This window comes from Euleptes europaea, chromosome 1 (genome assembly GCF_029931775.1).
Source record: "Euleptes europaea isolate rEulEur1 chromosome 1, rEulEur1.hap1, whole genome shotgun sequence".
Classification (NCBI taxonomy): domain Eukaryota; kingdom Metazoa; phylum Chordata; class Lepidosauria; order Squamata; family Sphaerodactylidae; genus Euleptes; species Euleptes europaea.
Window position 1 is genome coordinate 70421273 of NC_079312.1, and position 20162 is coordinate 70441434.

Here is a 20162-nt window from a genome sequence, read left to right on the forward strand (position 1 = left end):
TCTAAATCCCATTTAAACTGAATGGTGAAAACTTAATCTGGATTTCCCTGAATTAGGTATCTTGTAATTAATATAAAGTACTTGATTGCTATGAATAGTTCACCCATCAAAACTAAAGAGAGGGCTTTTTTAAAATTGTGGAACCAACTGCTCAAAAACTTACTATGAATTTCTTATGTGGAAATATTTTGTTCTGTGAATAGCAATTTGTCTTTCGCAGTATATTTGCACATCCGTTAACTCACGCCGTCTTCATGCATTTTTTTTATAACTACGTATGCTACCCTAGTGTAATAATAACTATGCTGACTAAAAATGTAAGAGATACAGCATTTGGCACAACTAAACTCATGTAGTTCCTCAAGTTGGGAACGCTAAAACCATCAGAGATTGAAGGAAGAGTGCTCCCCTGTGAAGATTTTAAGTAACATGAAACAATCTCTTAGGGGCAGGAAGAGCCCTATGTCCCCTTGTTCTACTCCTCAAATGAACTGGAAGGTGAGTTCTGCCAGAGAGATTGCCATAACCAATGGAGGCAGCAGAGGGAATCACTTCATTAGTACAGCAGGGAGGATGGATGCCAAGTATAGGGAAAGTGCGTCCCTTTCTTCTAGGATGGAAGTTCTGCATTCATGAACCTTTACTGCTAAAGCTAAAAACTATAGAAACATACTTGGTAAGTTACCCTGAAGACCCAAACGGTCTTTGGGCATAAATGTGAATGACCTAGCTGTTTTGGCAACAAGCAGAGCTAATTAGTGAGCAACAAGCTACATCCAATTTAATTCCCCCCTTTCCCCAAAATATGCAATTCGGAGAAAGCAAAAATTAAGTTCACCGTCAGTCCCAATTAAAATATTTATTCCATTATATATATTTATTCATCGTAGTATGTGTGAAAAAGATGAAGAGCTTAAAGCACAACAAACCTATACACAAAATCTTCCACACTTAGGGGTCTGCTTAGTACAGGCTGAAAAGATTATTTCATCCTGATGGTCCTGCAACACTTTTGTCTACTGATTTCCCTGCTAGCTAGCTATTTACTCCAAAGGAGTAAACCTTGCATAGTCTATTTCAGTACTGAATTTCTTTAGCTGTATGATTCAAACTTGGAAAATACCAACTTTTCTCTTGAGAGACTGAGCTAATGAATCTTTGGGCATATTAAATGGCACAACATGCCTCACTGCTGGAGGAAACATAGCAAGCATTATCAGAGTTTTAAGTTTAGGCTGATAGATCAGCAATGTATGAACAACACAGTGTTCTCTAAATAATAATATATTATAAAATATGCACACAGAACCAGCATCGCTTTTGCAAACACAGTCCTTAGGAATACCTATAGACTCCTAAATGCTGATTCCAGAAAATTGGAGTAATCAAAAACCCTTGGTCTTCTTATATGTAATCTGTATTAAAGTCATAGGCATCATCCAGGTCACTAGCCTTTGTGTTGAGCTGTTTACCTTTAGAAGATAAAAGAGAGAAAGACTGAAATTAATAGTATGTTCTGAGTAGCAATGCGGAATTAGTTTTTGAGCTCCATTTTAACATGCACCTGTAGGCAACTTTCCCCATTCTGCATTCTTTGCTGCCAGCTCTTCAGAGACAGTTTTGCTGTTTGCCATTGTGTTGCTTTCCTGAAATACAGTGATAAAGGATGCAATTTAGTGCTGAAAAGACAAGGGGAAAGATGTCACTTAAGATTATTCTTTCAAACAAGATCCTGCAGTTACTTATTATAACCTTCAGATGGAAGTATGACCTGGGGGAAGGGCTGTGGCTCAGTGGTACAGCATCTGATTGGCATGCAGAAGGTCCCAGGTTCAATCCCCAGCATTGCCAGTTAAAGAGACTAGGCAAGTAGGTGATGTAAAAGACCTGTACCTGAGACCCTGGAGAGCTGCTGCCAGTCAGAGTAGACAATACTGACTTTGATGGACCAAGGGGTCTGATTCAGTTTAAGGCAGGTTCATGTGGTTGCCCTGTTCACGTTACAATGAATATATGTACAATCTGTGTATAGTATACACTGTGTACAGAACACACTGAGTAAATCTCTTGTTACTCTCAACAATGAAGTTTAGCTTAACGTGATACATTCATCCAGGTATTGGTCCCTCATTTCAATTGCAAAGTGAATGCATATTGGCTTTTCTTACGAACAGATGTATGCATGTACATGCAGGACACACATGAGTTCACTATGACATGAACAGGGCTTCTATGTATCCAGGACCAAAATGCCATTCCTTCGTTAAGAATACTCAACATATTTGCTAAAGAGTACTGTGGTTAGAACTAGATCTACTTTTACCTCTTCACTTTCCACTTCATCCTCCTCATCAGATAATTCCTCTGCATCTTCACTCACTTCCATGCTCTTTTTTTCCAGTACCTCCTCTGGTAGTTCAGTATCATCTATAATACCATCAGTGAAGCCAGGAGATTGAAACGCAATGCTACTTGTCTGATTTGGGTATTTGCTAGCTGTAGAAGAAGTATCAGTTAACCATATTAGCACATTGGCAGAATCTTCTACATGCTGTTCTAAAAAAAAAATCCTACCCAGTTTCAGGACAAGGAGAACAGATAGTCCCAGTATTTCGGGTCAGGATTACTGTGCTTCCTCTCAGCCATATCCAAGATGGCAGCAGGTTGATTTTTCCCCACAGAACATGGCAGCTGTGGAGAATTAAACCTGCCTCTATCAGCATAGCCCCACCTAAATTCAGTTGTCTAGCATCCTAGAGCATGAGCAACACAACCATTTCCCCCCCTTTGATAATCAAAGTGCTGCTGCAAAATAACTGGTATAACTGGGGGGGGGGGGTGCAGCAAGTCCAGCATCCCAGGCTGGCAGCTGCTGCAGATCTCTGGCAGCCCTGCAGGGATGCAGGACAGGGCAGGCCCTCCAAAAGTTCATCAACAACCTGGGTTAACCTAGGGACCAGGAAGAGAGAGGGGGAACTTGCTGGTACGGCTCAGCTCCCAGGTAAGTGGATGCACACCCTGGAAGTCTTGCTACTGGGTGGGGTCACTGACAATTGCAAGGCTTGTGCTGCTTATGTGGAGGTATTAAGCCTACGATGACTTGCCTTGGCTCCTCAGCTACAAGGAAGAAGGTGTACACTGAAATCCCTCCCCTCTCACCCCAGAGGCTAGCAGGAGCCAGAGAGCAAGACTTCAGGCAGCAGGCAATTATCTAGAGGATAACTGGTATGACCTTTCTGAAAAACATGCCCCACACAAAAGGGTTGTGTGGCTTTACCTTTCAATGTGCTTTTGTTATCTTCTTCCAGATCCTCAAAATTAAAAGCTTGTTTCACTGCTGCCAAAGCTTCAGTGGAAAGATGTGATGATGGGATCCATGATGCAGGAGGTCGTGAATAATAACTCACTTTGGCACTGAGAAAAAGTATTGTTGCAGAAGCATGAAACGTCACACACTCAAAACAGCAACAATTCAGACACCTGTCTTTGGATTTAATAACTATATGCTTCTGGTGGGAGAGGGCAGAAAAAACACACTGTTGTTTGAATGTATTGACAATGCTTCTTCATCACACCTTCTACTGTTATCAAAGGCCATTTTAGGCACAAACTGCAACTGCAATGTCTTTAAGTTTAGTGCATGGGACAGAGAAAGAACCTAGGTTATACTTGCCAAATGACACACAGCATTTCATTTCACATGTGTAAAATAATATGCTTTCCCCTTGCCAACCTTTTTTTAATACAGTGGCTGCCAAGTGCAGTTAATCTGGGTGGGTCTCAAGTTTTTCCAAGCATCGCACTCCTTTTGGGCATCAGTGCGACAGCTTATTTCATCCAGGCAATTTACTAAATACTTACCCTGTCCAGTCACTCAGCAATACTTTAGCTGCACCTTCAGTGTTCAGAACACCTCCTTTTTTCAGCATTACTCTCTTCTGAGCTAGCAGTGTAAAAAACTCCAAAGGATTTCTGTAATCTGAAATATTGTAACGCATCATGATCTGAAATAAAAAGAAAACCCCATCAAGTGTATCATTCTTGATTTCCGCTGAATAAATCAGTTCTTGCTCAGTCTCTGCGGTAAATGCACAAATTTGGAAGTGCTACTTGAAAGCTAGTACCAAACATTAGTGTCTTTGATTTTTCTATTATTCCTTGTCACCAGGCTGTTCACAGCAACAGCTTCTTGCTCCAGATCAAGTATCTAGGCTATTACCACTCTGGCACATCAGGAAGCAGAACTGTACTGGAACTCCTTGGGAAGCACCATTAGGCAACAGCAGGATCAGAGTTGGATCTGATGTCTTCACTTGCATAATAAGATACAACAGATATCCTCATTTCCCACACTGCCAACATGGTGTTAAATACAACTCAATTCAGTTAAACAAGTACGCTCTGGGACAGCAGAAGACATAATCCCAGATAGTGGCTACACTGACTACTCTTAATTGGCCAGAAAGAAAAGGACCTCCCTCTTTCATTTACATAATATAATATGCAAGTTCTAAAACACCACAGGCTAAGAAAGGATCAGAAAACTACACAATGGCGTTACCTGCTGCTTGCTGCAGGGTTTCAGAATTGCAGCTGCTGAATCAAGTACGTTTCCAGAATCAACATCTGTTGTTGTACTTCTCAGTGCCAGTGTAAGAGGAGAGCTGGAAGGTGCTACAATAATACTAGGACTATCCAACATCTTGATCTGTTTATCAATGTGAACTATCTGCATGCACCTGTGAGAATATACGCAGTAAAAATAAGTACAAACTAAAAAGCATTTGATAAAGTTTGATAAGCAAACTAAGAAGCTTTTGATAAAGAAACTGTATACAGAAACAAAATGTAAAATTTGAGCAAATGGAACCACCCCGGACAGTCAACAGCACTATTTCACAGACGCACAAATCTACAACCACTTGAGGATAGCATTACTGAAACTTTGTCATTGAGTCACACTTTGTTCAAGACCCTCAAGCCCTTATCCAAGTAAGAGGACAATGTAGTTTATTGGTCCAGGTTTTGCAATTAGCAATATGCCTTCCTTGAACAAATTCAATTAAAACTTTTTAGCATTCTTTTACACATAAGGTAACATTCAACACCTTGCAATAGTGATGAAAAAGGGAGAAAAAGGCAGCTTAAATCTTCCATTATGACAATAAATATTAGTTTAAAGTTCATTGCCTTAATAGAATTCATTCCAGTTACCACTAACATATCTCCATTTTCTGTACCTAGGAAGAGAGCAGCCCAGTTATGGCTTCTGTGCACAGGTGCAGAGAATGAACAAATAAAGGCCAAACCACAGGAAAGATCATACGCAGATGACAGGCTCAAAATGAACTGCTTCACAAAAACCAAACTAACCTTGTAAGGCCTCTCACCGGTCCCACGTGGCAGGCACGCATCTCTTTCATACTATTGACAACGCTGCTTTTCCCCACATTGGGAAAACCTGAAGATAAAGACAAACAATATAAATGTATTAACTACACCTTATGTGGCATACCAGATATACAAATGTACAGAAGGGAATATTTTGCACAGGAGGGAAAAGATCGCAAGTTTTGCCACGTGAACGGCCTGCTCTACCTTTGGAGGCAGGTCTCCTTTCCCCCCAGTTCCCTCCTTTAAACCCACCATATCTGTGCTTCAAGCCCAGAATCATTCCTAGTTTTAATGAAGCCTAAGTGTGCCTAACTGCACAGGCTCTCATTTATCCTTTGACAGTACCCTAAGTCTATTTACACTCCAATGACTTATGAACACACAACATATGCTATTTGAACGGAAGCTGTATGACCTTATACGTACAGGACTATTAGCATCATTACTTGTCCTAGAGCCTTGAGGAAACAATGCCTTAAATTATTGTCGAAGGCTTTCACGGTCAGAGTTCATTGGTTCTTGTAGGTTATCCGGGCTGTGTGACCGTGGTCTTGGTATTTTCTTTCCTGACATTTCGCCAGCAGCTGTGGCAGGCATCTTCAGAGGAGTAACACTGAAGGACAGTGTCTCTCAGTGTCAAGTGTGTAGGAAGAGTAATATATAGTCAGAAAGGGGTTGGGTTTGAGCTGAATCATTGTCCTGCAAAAAGTATCAAAGGTAATGTGCTAATCATTGTCCCATAAGTATCAAGATAATGTGCTAATGAGGGTGTGGTATGTTAGTATGGAACCATTGTATCCTGAAGTGATCTGTTAATGTGTGAAATGCAAAGCTAATCCGCATGGCTATTGTGGACTGTAGTCTTTGTTAGTCTGGAGGTTTTCAGGACAGGAAGCCAAGCCTTATTCATTCTTAAACTGTCTTCTTTTCTGTTAAAGTTGTGCTGATGTTTATGAATTTCAATGGCTTCTCTGTGCAATCTGACAAAATAGTTGGTAGAATTGTCCAGTCTTTCAGTGTCTTGGAATAAGACCCTGTGTCCTGTTTGTGTCAGTCCATGTTCAGCCACTGCTGATTTGTCAGGTTGGCCAAGTCTGCAGTATCTTTCATGTTCTTTTATCCTTGTTTGTATGCTGCGTTTTGTGGTCCCAATGTAAACTTGTCCACAAGTGCAAGGTATACGATATACTCCTGCAGAGGAGAGGGGGTCTCTTTTGTCTTTTGCTGATCGTAGCATCAGAAAAGAGGAATAATCAAAACATTAATGGACCATGCAAGACGGATCTGTGAGCCACAGTTTCTAAAGGAAGAAATTAATAATCTAAATCACGCACTGCTAGCAAACGGCTATTCCAGAAATGAAATCAGAAGGGCCATTAAACCAAACAAAAATCAGAAAACTCAGGAAAAACAGTCTCCCATAGGAAAGGTATTCTTGCCATTTATTAAAGGAGTCACTGATAGGATGGAGAAACTTTTGAAAAAACATAACCTGCAAACAGTGTTTAAACCCACCAAGAAAATACAACAGATGCTACGATCAGCAAAAGACAAAAGAGACCCCCTCACCTCTGATTGTTATTTTGTATCAACCCTATGAACATTTGTGAATAGATTATTTCAGTAATGTCTGTTTTTAATTTGAATTTTATCCTGAATATTTGTGCTTTACCATATATTTTGTAATATTGTGTTTTATTTGATGGTCCATGACCGTAATAAATATGATTGATTGACTTATAAACACCTTGGGGGAAAGCAATCTACCTTTTAAAAATGCTGTAAAACAGTGGCACAAACAAGAAAGGAGACTGTCTTTCTCCCCCCACCCCCAAAAATAAAATAAAAGGAGAGCTACAGACAGTCAAGCATGGTCTCATTTTTTTAGAAAGCCTACCTGATGGGAGTGAAATCCATCAATATTCCCCCCCATGTGTGTGTGTCTGTGTGTAATGGTGTCCCAAGTAGGAATGGCATCTTTGTAAAACTGAATTCATATCACAATCTCCTTTTATTTTCCTCATCTTTTCAGCACCACAGAGGCAAGGAATTTTTTGGAGATGCATTGCCATTTTTCCGGGTTTTTTTTTTTTTTTGCAGAATTTTATTTTCAGTAAAATATTTTCATATCGAACTACCTTTTAAAAACTGCCTGTAGAGCAAGATCAGAGTTGGATCTGAAGTCTTCACTGTAACAGTAAGACATAGGGTATGTCCTCATTTCTCACTCAGTAATACAACAGAACAGGCAAGCCAAAAAAAGGTATCCTTCTTAAGTGCCCATCATGTACACCACTGAGAAGGAGATATCGAAAAATGAAAAGGGGTGTATCAGATGCTAAAGAGTGATCTAGGATCCAAAACCTCTGGTGTTCCATTTGCCCCTGGAGCTATTCAAGCACCTCTATTAATAAATCAGCCTCTTGTCGATACTGAAAATCTGCACTTGTCTGTCAGGTAGCCTACTGAGTTGCATTCAACATGAGCAATGTGATACAGCTGGAAGAGCAAACCTAGGTGCCCAAGAGCATGCACGGGGCTTCTTAGATCCTGGCCAATGCCAGTCAACTTCAATCTTCAGTAGCTCAATAAAGCTGAATCACAAGCACCAAACTATGATTTCCAGCATTTTACAATAACCACAATTACCGCTCAAGACAATGCCTCTATTGCCAGTCTTCGGTCTGCTGTAAGAGCAACAAAGAAGACAGCAAGCTTTCGGATGTTGCATAGCAGTTGAAACCACAAATGCTACCATGTTTAAATACGTATTACAGTTCCTACAACCTTCAGAAGGAATGAATAAAAATGTACTTACCTACTACACCAACCTGTATAACTTTTTCTTTCACCACACTATACTCCTGAAGAAGTTTTAGCAGACAGTCACCCCCAAAGCACAGGCTGGCTCTTGACAGATCAACATATGCAGCACCTCTTTTACTGACCTTTTTTACCTGCTGTAAATTTAAATTAAGAATATGAAAAGTCAGTACCAAGGAATATAAAGTGCACTATCCTTTGGTGTGTGTTTTTTTAGGGGGAAGGGAAGGAACTCCAGTGACATGCTGACCCATGCCATAAACAAACAAGCACTTTCATAACCAACCAATTGTATACATCTAAAATGAGTGGCAGGAGAAGATGATTTCAGACCTAAGTTGTGATTATTTAAAGAAACAAGGAAGACAGCAGAATTGTTCTGTTCAATCACTAGATACACCTGCCACGTGATCCTTGGCCAAACCTATTTAGAACTGTGAAGACCCAGTTTTGGGTAGCAATTTTGCTTGTTTACCGAAGAATATGTGACTGCCTTTTGAAATAACAACCAATACTAAAAAGAGACCAATTACTGGCACTTCACCTCTGCAAACGTAACAAAAAAAAGGCAAAGCAACATTTACTGTTTACTTATATACAATTATATCCAATGTTTACAAACAAAGAAGTTTAATACATCCGAGTATTCTAAACATAGGTAGATTTCACAGAAGATTCTTAGATTGCCCCAGCTTGTAATGAAATGCTCTCCAGTGTTTTCTAGAGACACAAAATTTTGAAAGCTAATTTGGTGTGAGTCTCAAGATCTTCCTCCGTTCCTCTACTAATTGCAGCAGAAGCCTTTTGTCGCTTTTCTGTCTCTTTGTGCTGCTCCCCTGTGAACAGGATGGGTGCTACAATTTCACCAACACTGGAGAAACAGTGGAAGTAATGAACAGCTAGATTGTGTGAGAGACTGACCATCAGGGCTCCTCCTGGGTTAACATTATTAGCCTAACCCATTGCCTAACTATTAGCCTAACCCATTGCCTCTTCGCCACCATTCTTAATTAATAGAGACAAGGTGGATGATGTTAAGTGGTGGACTACTTCTAACATGCAATACAGGCAAATCAGATGGGGGGAAAACAAGCTTGCAAATTATGACATTCACCCCTTATCAATAATTATTTGAGTGAATGTTATGAAAACAATCAGTCACCGCCTCTTTCAGCACTGTACAGCTGAGGATGTGTTGCTCTTACCACACTTTTGTCTTTTATCTGCATTGCAGATTTAAACGCAATAGTTGGAAGTTCTTGATTTAAATAATGCAACCATTTCTCTAAGTTCTCCTTTGGTATCAGATCTGAAAAAACGAACAGAAACCCAGTGGTACAAAAATAAGACTGCACAGTGTGTTCTATCTAATGGTAAGATATTTCTTTCTCAGTATTCAGATGATTATGAACAAATTATAGTTTGTGACAAGAACCAGGAAGCCCCCGCCCCCAATCTTGGTTTGTAACGAACCAGTTGGTTGAGAGATCCGAATCGGGCGGTTTTAATGAACTGCAGCCTGTTTCTTGCTTACAAACGAGGATTAAACTATGATTAACTATTAAGATTTGTAAACAAGTTGCAATTTCCATTTCATCCAAATGAGACATTACAACAAACTTTGTATCAAACCAGGAAATGTTCACTCTATAAACAAAGCAGAAGGGGAAGAGAGGGAGCACATAACCCTGTGGATTTCTGAAGATCACACCTGGACAAAGCAGACAAAGCTTTTTTTGTAACTGCCCTTTTTTGAAATTTACAAGTAAGCGATAAATACTGGAAAAGGTAGTTCCCTCTGCCCCCCCCCCCCGACCTAGCTTGGCCCTATAACTTCACAAGCAACTTGCTATCTGGAATACAGCAGGTGAAGATTTTCACAGTATGGAGATAAGCATTTTTATCTGCTGATGTCTCCACATCAAGCTACATTAAAGGGACAGTAGTGGCTAAAAACTTGGCAACCTTACTCCTGCAAAAATAGTGAGCTCAGAGTTGGATCTGACAGTCTTCAGAGATATGTCAGTACATTTTTGTATCTTCCTCACTGCTCACATCCCAATGGAAAATCACTTACCTGATTAATAAGGTGGTGTAAAGCCCTGTTAAGCTTTAGAGCTTCTACTTAAATGACTCCAGTACTACTGTATTTATTTAATCAATTGAACGCCAATGCGGACCCAAAGCAGCTGACATCATTCTGCTCGCCTCCATTTTATCCTCACAACAACCCCGTGAGGTAGGTTAGGATAAGAGTGTGTGACAGGCTAATTGATGTCAGAAGAAAAAGATCTCAAACCCAAACATATTTACCCAGAACTAAGTGCCACTGGTGGCAATGGAATTTATTTCTAAGCAAGGATTACACCTAAAGCTTAAAATCCTATTTATGCTTATCTGGGAGTAAGAAACACTGAGAAGAGTGGAACTTACATCCAAGTAAACATGTATAGTATTGGACTACATGTCATCGGGCTATGACATTATGAAGAAGCCTCCAAGCATTTTACTTAACTGGGCTGTGAACAGAGTTGTTTGGTAGGCTCTAAGATATTACACTTACCAATTTTGTTTAAAACCAGCAGCAATGGTTTGCCTCCATCTGACTGACAAACAAATTGTTCCACCTGTGGGCACCGACAGCCTAGAGGATCTCTTGCATCTAAAACTTCCAGCACTACATCAGAAGCCTCAATCACCTAAAGAGAAATAGGGTAATGATGCATATTCCCAGCTTCAAAGTTAATTTTTTCAAAAAGAAAAAGACAACCAGATTCTTAAATCAAGGTGCCTGCACTGCTATTTTGAAGCCATGCACATGTTAAGTAGCAGTTGTTTATTTAAGAAGTATTTGTTAAAAGAGCACCATCTCCAATGCAGCTGAATTTAATACTGCTTTGGAAAGGCCCCCCCTTTAATTGTCTTCAGATCACAAGACATAGATCTTTGGTATAGTCTAGAACAGGGGTCCTCAAACTTTTTAAACAGGGGGCCAGTTCACTGTCCCTCAAACACTGTTGGGGGCCGGACTGTTTCGGGGGAGGAGGCGGCGGCGCGAGGGGGCTCTCCGGAAAAGCATCCTCCTTACAAGCCCGGTCATTCCCCCTGTAGTGGTTAAGAGTGGTGGTTGGGAGCGGGGACTCTAGAGAACCGTGTTTGATTCCCCACTCCTCCACTTGAGAAGCGGAGGCTAATCTGGTGAACCTGGTTGGTTTCCCCACCCCTACACACGAAGCCAGCTGGCTGACCTTGGGCAAGTTACAGCTCTGTTAGCGCTCTCTCAGCCCCACCTGCCTCACAGGGAGTCTGTTGTGGGAGGGTATGGGAAGGGGATTGTAAGGCAATTTGAGTCTCCCTTTAGTGGTAGAGAAAGTTGGCATGTAAAAACCAAGGCCATTTATTCATGGAAGGGTTTGCCTTGGATTTGCCGCTCTCCAGATGCACATTTTCCCCATCCGAATTCTCCAAACTCTCCCCTGGGGTGGGGGGTGGGGAAATTTACTTTTGAGTTCTGAGAATTCGGATGGGGAAAATGTGCATCTGGAGAGCGGCAAATCCAAGGCAAAACCTCCTGTGAATAAATGGCCACAAGTCTTTTTCTTCTCCCTGGAGATATGCCCAGCCCCCCCAAGGGGCCCCTACAATTACCTCCAGGCCACAAGGATACCCCCAGGAGGAGAGAGAGCCCCGAGCCGTGAGAACGCTGCCAACTGTGGCCAAAACAGGAACGCCAGGACAGGAAGGGGGCGACTGGGCGGCGTGCGAGGCAGCAAGACGCCTCGCGCACCCAGGAAAGGAGGTTTTGGGCCTGGGAGGGAGAGGGGGAAGGGGGCGACCGGGCGGCACGCGAAGCAGCAAGATGCCTTCTGTGCCCAGGAAAGGGGTTTGGGGCTGGAGAGGGAGCAGGGAAGGGGGCGACTGGGGCGGGAGGGAGGCTTCCAGTTGTGCGTACACAGCCAGGAAGCCCAGAAAAGCTCTGGGGAGGGGGGCAAGGGGGGACTGGCTTCCTTGGTCCCCGGGCAGGACAAAAGCCCTCCGGGGGCCTTAGTTTGAGGACCCCTGGTCTAGAATCTACATAAAACAAATGTCAACATTTTCAACACAAACTATCCATTAAAATAGCAGAATGTTGCCATAAACAACTGGCTGTAATTACAAAAAGAAGAGAAGTATAGAACTGAGTAAAGTCAAATTCCATCCAGTGCGTCCATTAATAAAGAAATTATTAATCTCAGCATTGAATAAAATAAAAATGAGTATCTTATTCCCTTCTTTTAGTCTCATCCTCATCTAGATACTAATAGCCAAGTCAGCCAAATCTAAGGATACTTAAATCCAGAGATTGGAACTATGAATGGAGAAGACATCTCTGTGCAAACCTGGAAAACATCCCAGGTTTCCAGAAAAATCTGAAACCTTAAAAAAAATACACTGGGGGGGTTAAAACCCCTTAAATGATAAAAGGAACACCTGTAGCTTTATAAAAAAAAGGAAGCCCTCAGTGGCAATTGCTTGGCAACTGCAGCATTCTAGGCTTGATTTCTGTCAGTAAAAGTCAGGGGAGGGGGGAGGGGGGAGGGGGGAGGGGGGAGGGGGGAGGGGGGAGGGGGGAGGGGGGAGGGGGCAGGGCCCTTTCCAGGGCTGTTTCGGCCTTTGAGGGAGAACTCATTGGGCCAGGTCAGGCAGCAACCACTGGATGATGATACCACCCAAGTGAATGACTCACCTAGGCCTGTCTGCTTGCTACAGTTTTTCTAGACAGACACTCCTGGGGGGGAGGAGGAATTAAGACAAAGGAACAGGTAAAGGTAGGTTGGCTGTTGGGTGGGAAGGCGAGAAAGCAGGAAAAGAGAGCCTATGGGCATTTTTAGGGAAGGGAAATAGAAAATAGTGGAGGAGGGGAAAATGAGATGCCCCCCACAAGTCTTTTGGGGTTCCTGCTTTTAGTTTTATAATCTTATGTAACTATTTGGATTTTTCTGGTTCTCAGTAAAGGATCCAACTAAAATATGATTAATGGTTTTATATAGGAAAGAAGCAACAATTATTATTACTACTATTAAAATGTAGTTTCATTCACATGGTTAATTTATAATGAAAAATGCAGCAAATCAGTATCACACTTTTGTCTGAAAATGTATCAAGGGGACCATAAACAGATTAATATTAGCTTAAATAAGGCAAATGGAAAACTTCCAACTCTAATGCCAAAATCAGAAGAAACCTTACCTTTTTAAGTTCCTTGCAAATGAATTTCTTTGAATTTTTATCTATCTGCTGTTCTGAATTTGCTTTGGGCTTAGTGGTTGATGCCTACAGTAAAATATTTGGGAATACAAAAAGAGCATTTAGAAATCAGGACTCTCTATCACATGTATCACATGATAAATTAAGACTGAAAACTTCTTAGCTTCACCTGCACTGTATCTGGCAGATTTCTGTCAAGAGAAACACACATAACTACAATTTGAAATAAAAATACCCAAAAAAATTAAAATCCAGAATTTATAACATGAATCACTGATTCAAACTTTAAGATGTACTGGCAGTAATTCAAAGAACTCATTGTGTTTAGGTGAGTCGTATGTCGGACCACAGTGATGTTCTCAACTTCTCACTGTCAAAGCAGCAAGCTTTTTTAAAGCTGAATAATTGCTTGTCTCTTTAAGCACTGATAGTTGTTGCAGTGGAAAATTCAAAGCAAGCTCTGGCTGTGCGTACAACTCCTTTACCAGTCTATAAGTAACCTTTCTAGTTGGTTGCCAACACAAATTAGTTTAAACAAAACATGCATTTCTAACCCAAGCACTAGCCCTTTCTAACCCAAGCACTAGCCCTGACCTGGATAACCCCAGGCTAGCTTCATCTCGTCAGATCTCTGAAGCTAAACAGGGTCGACCCTGGCTAGTATTTGGATGGGAGACCTCCAAGGAATATCAGGGTTGTGACGCAGAGGCAGGCAATGACAAACCACCTCTGAATGTCTCTTGCCTCGAAAACCCTACAAAGTTGCCGTAAGTCAGCTGCAACTTAACGGCAAAACAACAACAACCAAACAACCCCAAGCACTAAAACTTAATGTCACACACACTTCTTATAGACTAATCCAACTGCCTTCAGGAGAACCAATGGAAACATTACTCACTTGGTGCAGGCAAATAAGACTTAGGACAGTGCCTGCCGACTCATTTTGTCAGTACAAATGCACAACTGCAGTAGGATTAAGCCAGTTCCCTGACTCTGGCATCCTCTTGCTTCTCTTCGTACTATCCAATCACACCATGGGGTGTGAAAGGAGCAGAAAGGTGTGGACAGCCTTGCCAACTGATCATTGTTAGGCAAAATTGTCCACAGCCTGCTCACCGATGGAAAAAAACAGGAGTTAGCTAGGCAACTAAGGCGCAGAGCCAACACTGCAGGCAGGCAGGGATGCAGTTTCTAGATAACATTTCCCAAAGGTAATAAATAGGTTTTGCAAGTGAACAAATGTTTTCTTGGTGCAATCCCGTCATGCTAAACTTTTAAGTCCTTTCCCAAGAACATATACCTTTTCACATGGTTTTTCTTTACGGGCATCCTTCTTATTAGCTTCTTGTCTGCGTTTCTTTTCTTGCTCCTTCTGTCGATCAAGCTTTTGCTGTTGTTTCAGTTCTTCACGCTGTTCACATACACACAAATGACACAAATTACAAGGAGAAATGGTCTCCTTCCCTGTTCAGAGAGACCAGTATGTTCAACTTCAGACCAATGAACTGAACTACAATATCTTAACTATAAAACTCATTGGGTTGCTTAATTTAAACTTAAGAAATTTACACAGGTCATGCTTTCTGGTTTAACTACTATCCCTGACAGCAAACAATCTATTCTATTCCATCATGATGTACCATAACATCAGTTATTTTACCCTTTGTTTCCTTTGTTCGGCTTCCCGAAGAATATCCTCCTTAAAAGGTGCTGCATTAGGAATTCCTATATCTTTCTTGGGTTTTTTGTGTCCCCGTTTCTTTGCTTGCTTCCGGAGTTTTTTATTGTGCTCTCGTACCTGTAAAAAATTAATTGTTGTACTTTGTTATCAAATATTTTCACAGCTGTCACAAAGATTCTCATCCAGTTCTCTTCGTCATGGTTGCACAAATATTGCAGTATTATCTGCTGTATACTCTGGGTTCCAAAATGTCTTGTTGCATTATTATTTTGTTGCATTATTATTTTTTTGTATACAAGAAAATACATTATATTGCAGTATATTACTTGTTTACAACAATGAAAAAACAAGAGGCATTCAGTGTCTAAATAAACGGGGATGTTAGAGTGGAACAGGTACAGAATGCTGCTGTAGGAGACAACTGGGTACAAGTGCAGCGGGTGCTCTCTCTCATGAGAGAGTCTGTTATCTGACAAATTCTTTCCGCTTGTCCACAGAAACAATTTAAAATACTTATCCAGTGGCTCTCAAAATTGTGAAGTCCTTCTCAACTTCATTCTACTTTCTAGGCCCCACACACATACAATTTCAAGAATTATCAGTTTATTACCCACTAATAATAGCATGAATCAGACCACTCTACTCAGCAAAGTCTGAAGCCTTCCTCTAGCCTACGGAGCCTTTCTCTAACAGAAAGCATCAAGTTGTGCTACACAGCGTGGCACAATACATGTCAATGACTTCACTTATTATTTAAAACCATAAAGAAAAAGAAATGCAAATCTCTAGCCACTGAGAAGCCATGGCTCCTAAAATGTCTTCCCCCTTTCTTTGAACACAATGCATTTCTCTCTCCAGAACGCCATTTCTTGTTTTATCATTATCACACTTTCAGCTTTAAAAAGAGTTTCCTTCGTCAAGTTCCCTTATTTTAACCCTAATTACCACAAAAGGTCCACTTCCCTTATTCCTTCTTTCCACCTCCCTTGTCGGACTCCCACCTCATCAGTTATGGTCAAAAATAAAAATGAAGGGGGTAATGCAGGCCCTCAAATGGAGGGTGGGGCAGTGGTGAGGGAAGAGGCAGCAGTTAAGAAGAGTTGTTTTTTATATGCCGACTTTCTCTACCACTTAAGGAAGAATCAACCCGGCTTACAATCACCTTCCCTTCCCCACAACAGACACCCTGTGAGGGAGGTGAGGCTGAGAGAGTTCAGAGAGAACTGTGACTAGCCCAAGATCACCCAGCTGGCTTCGTGTGTAGGAGTGGGGAAACCATTCCAGTTCACTAGATTAGCATCCACCACTCATGCGGAGTGGGGAATCAAACCCGGTTCTCCAGATTAGTCCACTGCTCCAAAGCACCACTCTTAACCGCTATGCTACACTACACCTAGGCAGGGCTCTGCCCCAACTGCTTTGAAGAATAATAACTACTACCATTGCCTTTCTGCACCAGGTTCTCAAACACTAAGGTGCATTTCTATCTTAGAGCAGTGGCTGCAGCAGCGACACTGAATGGCTTTTCCCCATTTCAGGCCCTAAGAACACACTGTAGGGGACTGCAGGCACTTCCAAGGCACAAAAATCCTAAGCACTTTTCTCCAGTTACAAAACTAGATACTCACCTTTTTCTGGATTTTAAAGCGTTTATGGCAGGTCATGCGCTTACTAGCTTTCTTCAGTTCTGAAAAAGGAAACAGCAATGATTAAATTGCAAACAGCATCAGAACCAAGAGTACAAAGTTAAACGACACAATCTATCCTTCAGTACATATAAATCGTTACAACAGCACTGCAGAAAGATCCTTTCCCTTATTTCCACCTTGCCCCTGGAAAATCCCCCATGGCCCCTATTCAGTTTTCCAAGGAAGGGCTTTCTGAACAACGAATTCATAGAATAAAGCTGCTACAGAAAGTGGGGTAAGGAGTGATTGCATGAAAATATGAACGGGGCTGTAGGAGTATGTAAGCCATCACACATATGTTTAGAACTGTAACCATGTTTATTTAAAAGTGTGTTCCACTAAATCCACTGGGCTTTACTTCCCAAGTAAGAATGCACAGAAGTGCTGCACTAGCTGTGCATTGAAGCAAGAGTGAAGAAAGGTCTTGGTGGATATCTGCCTGAGATTTTAAAATCCTGGCCTAGTAACACCTTCCCCTCTACTGTTCTGCTCCTCACCTCCAACAACAGTGGGGAGTTAGCTACCACCTCACCCCATCAGATATTAAGAAAGACAAGTTATTCTCCAGGAGGCACCAGCTCTATCATGACTCCAGGAAACAAGACTAACTGTATCATTCAACAGTGATCCAGCTGTTGAGCTCTAAATAGTACAACCAGCACTGTTGTATTAGGGAGACATCCACAAGAGATCTGGGGATAATCCCTCCCCTTTAGTTCCCAAGCTTTTCTATAGGTCCCCAACCTTCTTGGTATGGCGACCCTCTTGAAAAACAAAACGGCATTCACAAATCATTAAAACTGCAAAAGCCTTGGGCCCACTTTCACAGGCCCCACAACCCACTTTTGGGGCCAGGAGGACACAGGCTGAGCAACACTGTTCTATACAAGGAAACATTGATGACTGTTACTACAGCTTGACTCACAAAAGTAAGAAGTAAGGTCGAGATAGCACAATACTGAAATGCCAGAACTGATCACACACTTCAGTCTTGCCATAAAAACCACTATGGAATTATTATTTTTTAAAACTAGCAGAGCAGGGAGAAAGGTTCGACCTTCCTTTGCCTACAAGCTGGCTATTTGCGGGGAGTTTTTAACATGAGACTATTCCAAAATGTGATCATCGGTCAGCTCTGCAAACCAGCACGAAACCCAAGAAAGCCGAGTGTGGGCAGTACGAGAGATACCATTAAAGAGAAAGGCGTGGAGAGGATGTAAGACGTTTAAGGATGACAGGAAAAGGGCTGGCTAATACGCAAGATGCCCTGACCCGGACAGCCCAGGCTAGCCCGATCTCGTCAGATTTCGGAAGTTCAGCCGGGTCGTACCTGCGGTCAGTACTTGGATGTGAGATCACCAAGGAATGCCCGGGTCGCGATACAGTGGGAGTCAATGGCAACCCACCTCTGAAGGTCTTTTCCCCTTGAAAACCCCAGGGAGTTCACCATAAGTCTGCTGTGACTTGAGACACAGAGAGAGAGAGAACGTGGCACTGAGAGGCAAAACAGCAGAGGAGCACGGAATCGTCTTTTAGGTTGTTGTTGTTTAAGATTTCTACAACATGTGGACACTAAACAGAACACACATGCAGCAGGAGCCTGGCCCACAGAGCTCACAATCCCGCACTCCCAACAAGCAGAGCGATAGTAGCTAAGTATCGGGAGGCGCAGGTTCAAGTGACTCTCCACGTGGCCACGAAGCTCGCTAGGTGACCTTAGGCCAGCCACGGTGCTTTCACGCATCCTGAACGATGCCCTTTCAGTCCACTTTGCAGCTGGATTTTACTCTGTGAAGTGGCAAAATCCACTTGCAAACGATCGCGAAAGGGCGCTGAAAGTGCATTCTTTGGCATGTGGGAAAGCGCCCTTAGCTAAGCCTCCCGTCCGTCTGCAGTAGTAGAGAAGGGCAAGAGTCCAGTCGCACCTGAAAGACTCACAAAAATATTTTCTGGCAGGGTAGGAGCTTAAAGACTCACAAAAATATTTTCTGGCAGGGTAGGAGCTTAAAGACTCACAAAAATATTTTCTGGCAGGGTAGGAGCTTAAAGACTCACAAAAATATTTTCTGGCAGGGTAGGAGCTTAAAGACTCACAAAAATATTTTCTGGCAGGGTAGGAGCTTAAAGACTCACAAAAATATTTTCTGGCAGGGTAGGAGCTTAAAGACTCACAAAAATATTTTCTGGCAGGGTAGGAGCTTAAAGACTCACAAAAATATTTTCTGGCAGGGTAGGAGCTTAAAGACTCACAAAAATATTTTCTGGCAGGGTAGGAGCTTAAAGACTCACAAAAATATTTTCTGGCAGGGTAGGAGCTTAAAGACTCACAAAAATATTTTCTGGCAGGGTAGGAGCTTAAAGACTCACAAAAATATTTTCTGGCAGGGTAGGAGCTTAAAGACTCACAAAAATATTTTCTGGCAGGGTAGGAGCTTAAAGACTCACAAAAATATTTTCTGGCAGGGTAGGAGCTTAAAGACTCACAAAAATATTTTCTGGCAGGGTAGGAGCTTAAAGACTCACAAAAATATTTTCTGGCAGGGTAGGAGCTTAAAGACTCACAAAAATATTTTCTGGCAGGGTAGGAGCTTAAAGACTCACAAAAATATTTTCTGGCAGGGTAGGAGCTTAAAGACTCACAAAAATATTTTCTGGCAGGGTAGGAGCTTAAAGACTCACAAAAATATTTTCTGGCAGGGTAGGAGCTTAAAGACTCACAAAAATATTTTCTGGCAGGGTAGGAGCTTAAAGACTCACAAAAATATTTTCTGGCAGGGTAGGAGCTTAAAGACTCACAAAAATATTTTCTGGCAGGGTAGGAGCTTAAAGACTCACAAAAATATTTTCTGGCAGGGTAGGAGCTTAAAGACTCACAAAAATATTTTCTGGCAGGGTAGGAGCTTTCGTGAGCCTGCGGCTCACGAAAGCTCCTACCCTACCAGAAAATATTTTTGTGAGTCTTTAAGCTCCTACCCTGCCAGAAAATATTTTTGTGAGTCTTTAAGCTCCTACCCTGCCAGAAAATATTTTTGTGAGTCTTTCAGGTGCGACTGGACTCTTGCCCTTCTCTACTACTCCAAAGAGGAGATCAGGCCGCTCGGATTCCCGCAGCCCTCCACAGAGCCAACCCGTCGCTAAAGGCGCATTTGAGGGCCATGGGCAGTCGAGAGGCTGCGGGACGCCCCGAACCGCTCCTACCCACGTACTGTGCCCCACAACCCCCGAGCCAGGCGCCCCCAGCCCCCCCAAACGGGACTTACTCGGTCGCTTCATGGCGGCCGCGGAGGAGGCTCCTACCCGGCACGTGGAAGAGAGACGCCTCGGCCGGA

The 20162-nt window shown here is 42.2% G+C and overlaps 1 protein-coding gene and 2 non-coding genes across 3 annotated transcripts; all 3 read right to left on the reverse strand.

Moving 5' to 3' along the window:
- Positions 1-1363: 1363 nt before the first annotated feature.
- GNL3 (G protein nucleolar 3) lies at positions 1364-20152 on the reverse strand. Its single transcript, XM_056856663.1, has 15 exons — positions 20094-20152; positions 16774-16832; positions 15125-15262; positions 14765-14875; positions 13447-13530; positions 10781-10916; positions 9423-9526; positions 8213-8354; positions 5374-5461; positions 4562-4739; positions 3862-4004; positions 3278-3414; positions 2324-2496; positions 1565-1646; positions 1364-1472 (listed from the first exon to the last, which is right to left on the reverse strand). Exons 1-15 carry the CDS (start codon positions 20104-20106, stop codon positions 1405-1407), a joined length of 1656 nt encoding a protein of 551 aa, XP_056712641.1. The 5' UTR covers positions 20107-20152; the 3' UTR covers positions 1364-1404.
- LOC130493655 (small nucleolar RNA SNORD19) lies at positions 7547-7620 on the reverse strand. The gene has a single exon (XR_008934017.1). It is a non-coding gene; the product is annotated as a small nucleolar RNA SNORD19 (small nucleolar RNA).
- Positions 10194-10270, reverse strand: LOC130493654 (small nucleolar RNA SNORD19). The gene has a single exon (XR_008934016.1). It is a non-coding gene; the product is annotated as a small nucleolar RNA SNORD19 (small nucleolar RNA).
- Positions 20153-20162: the final 10 nt, after the last annotated feature.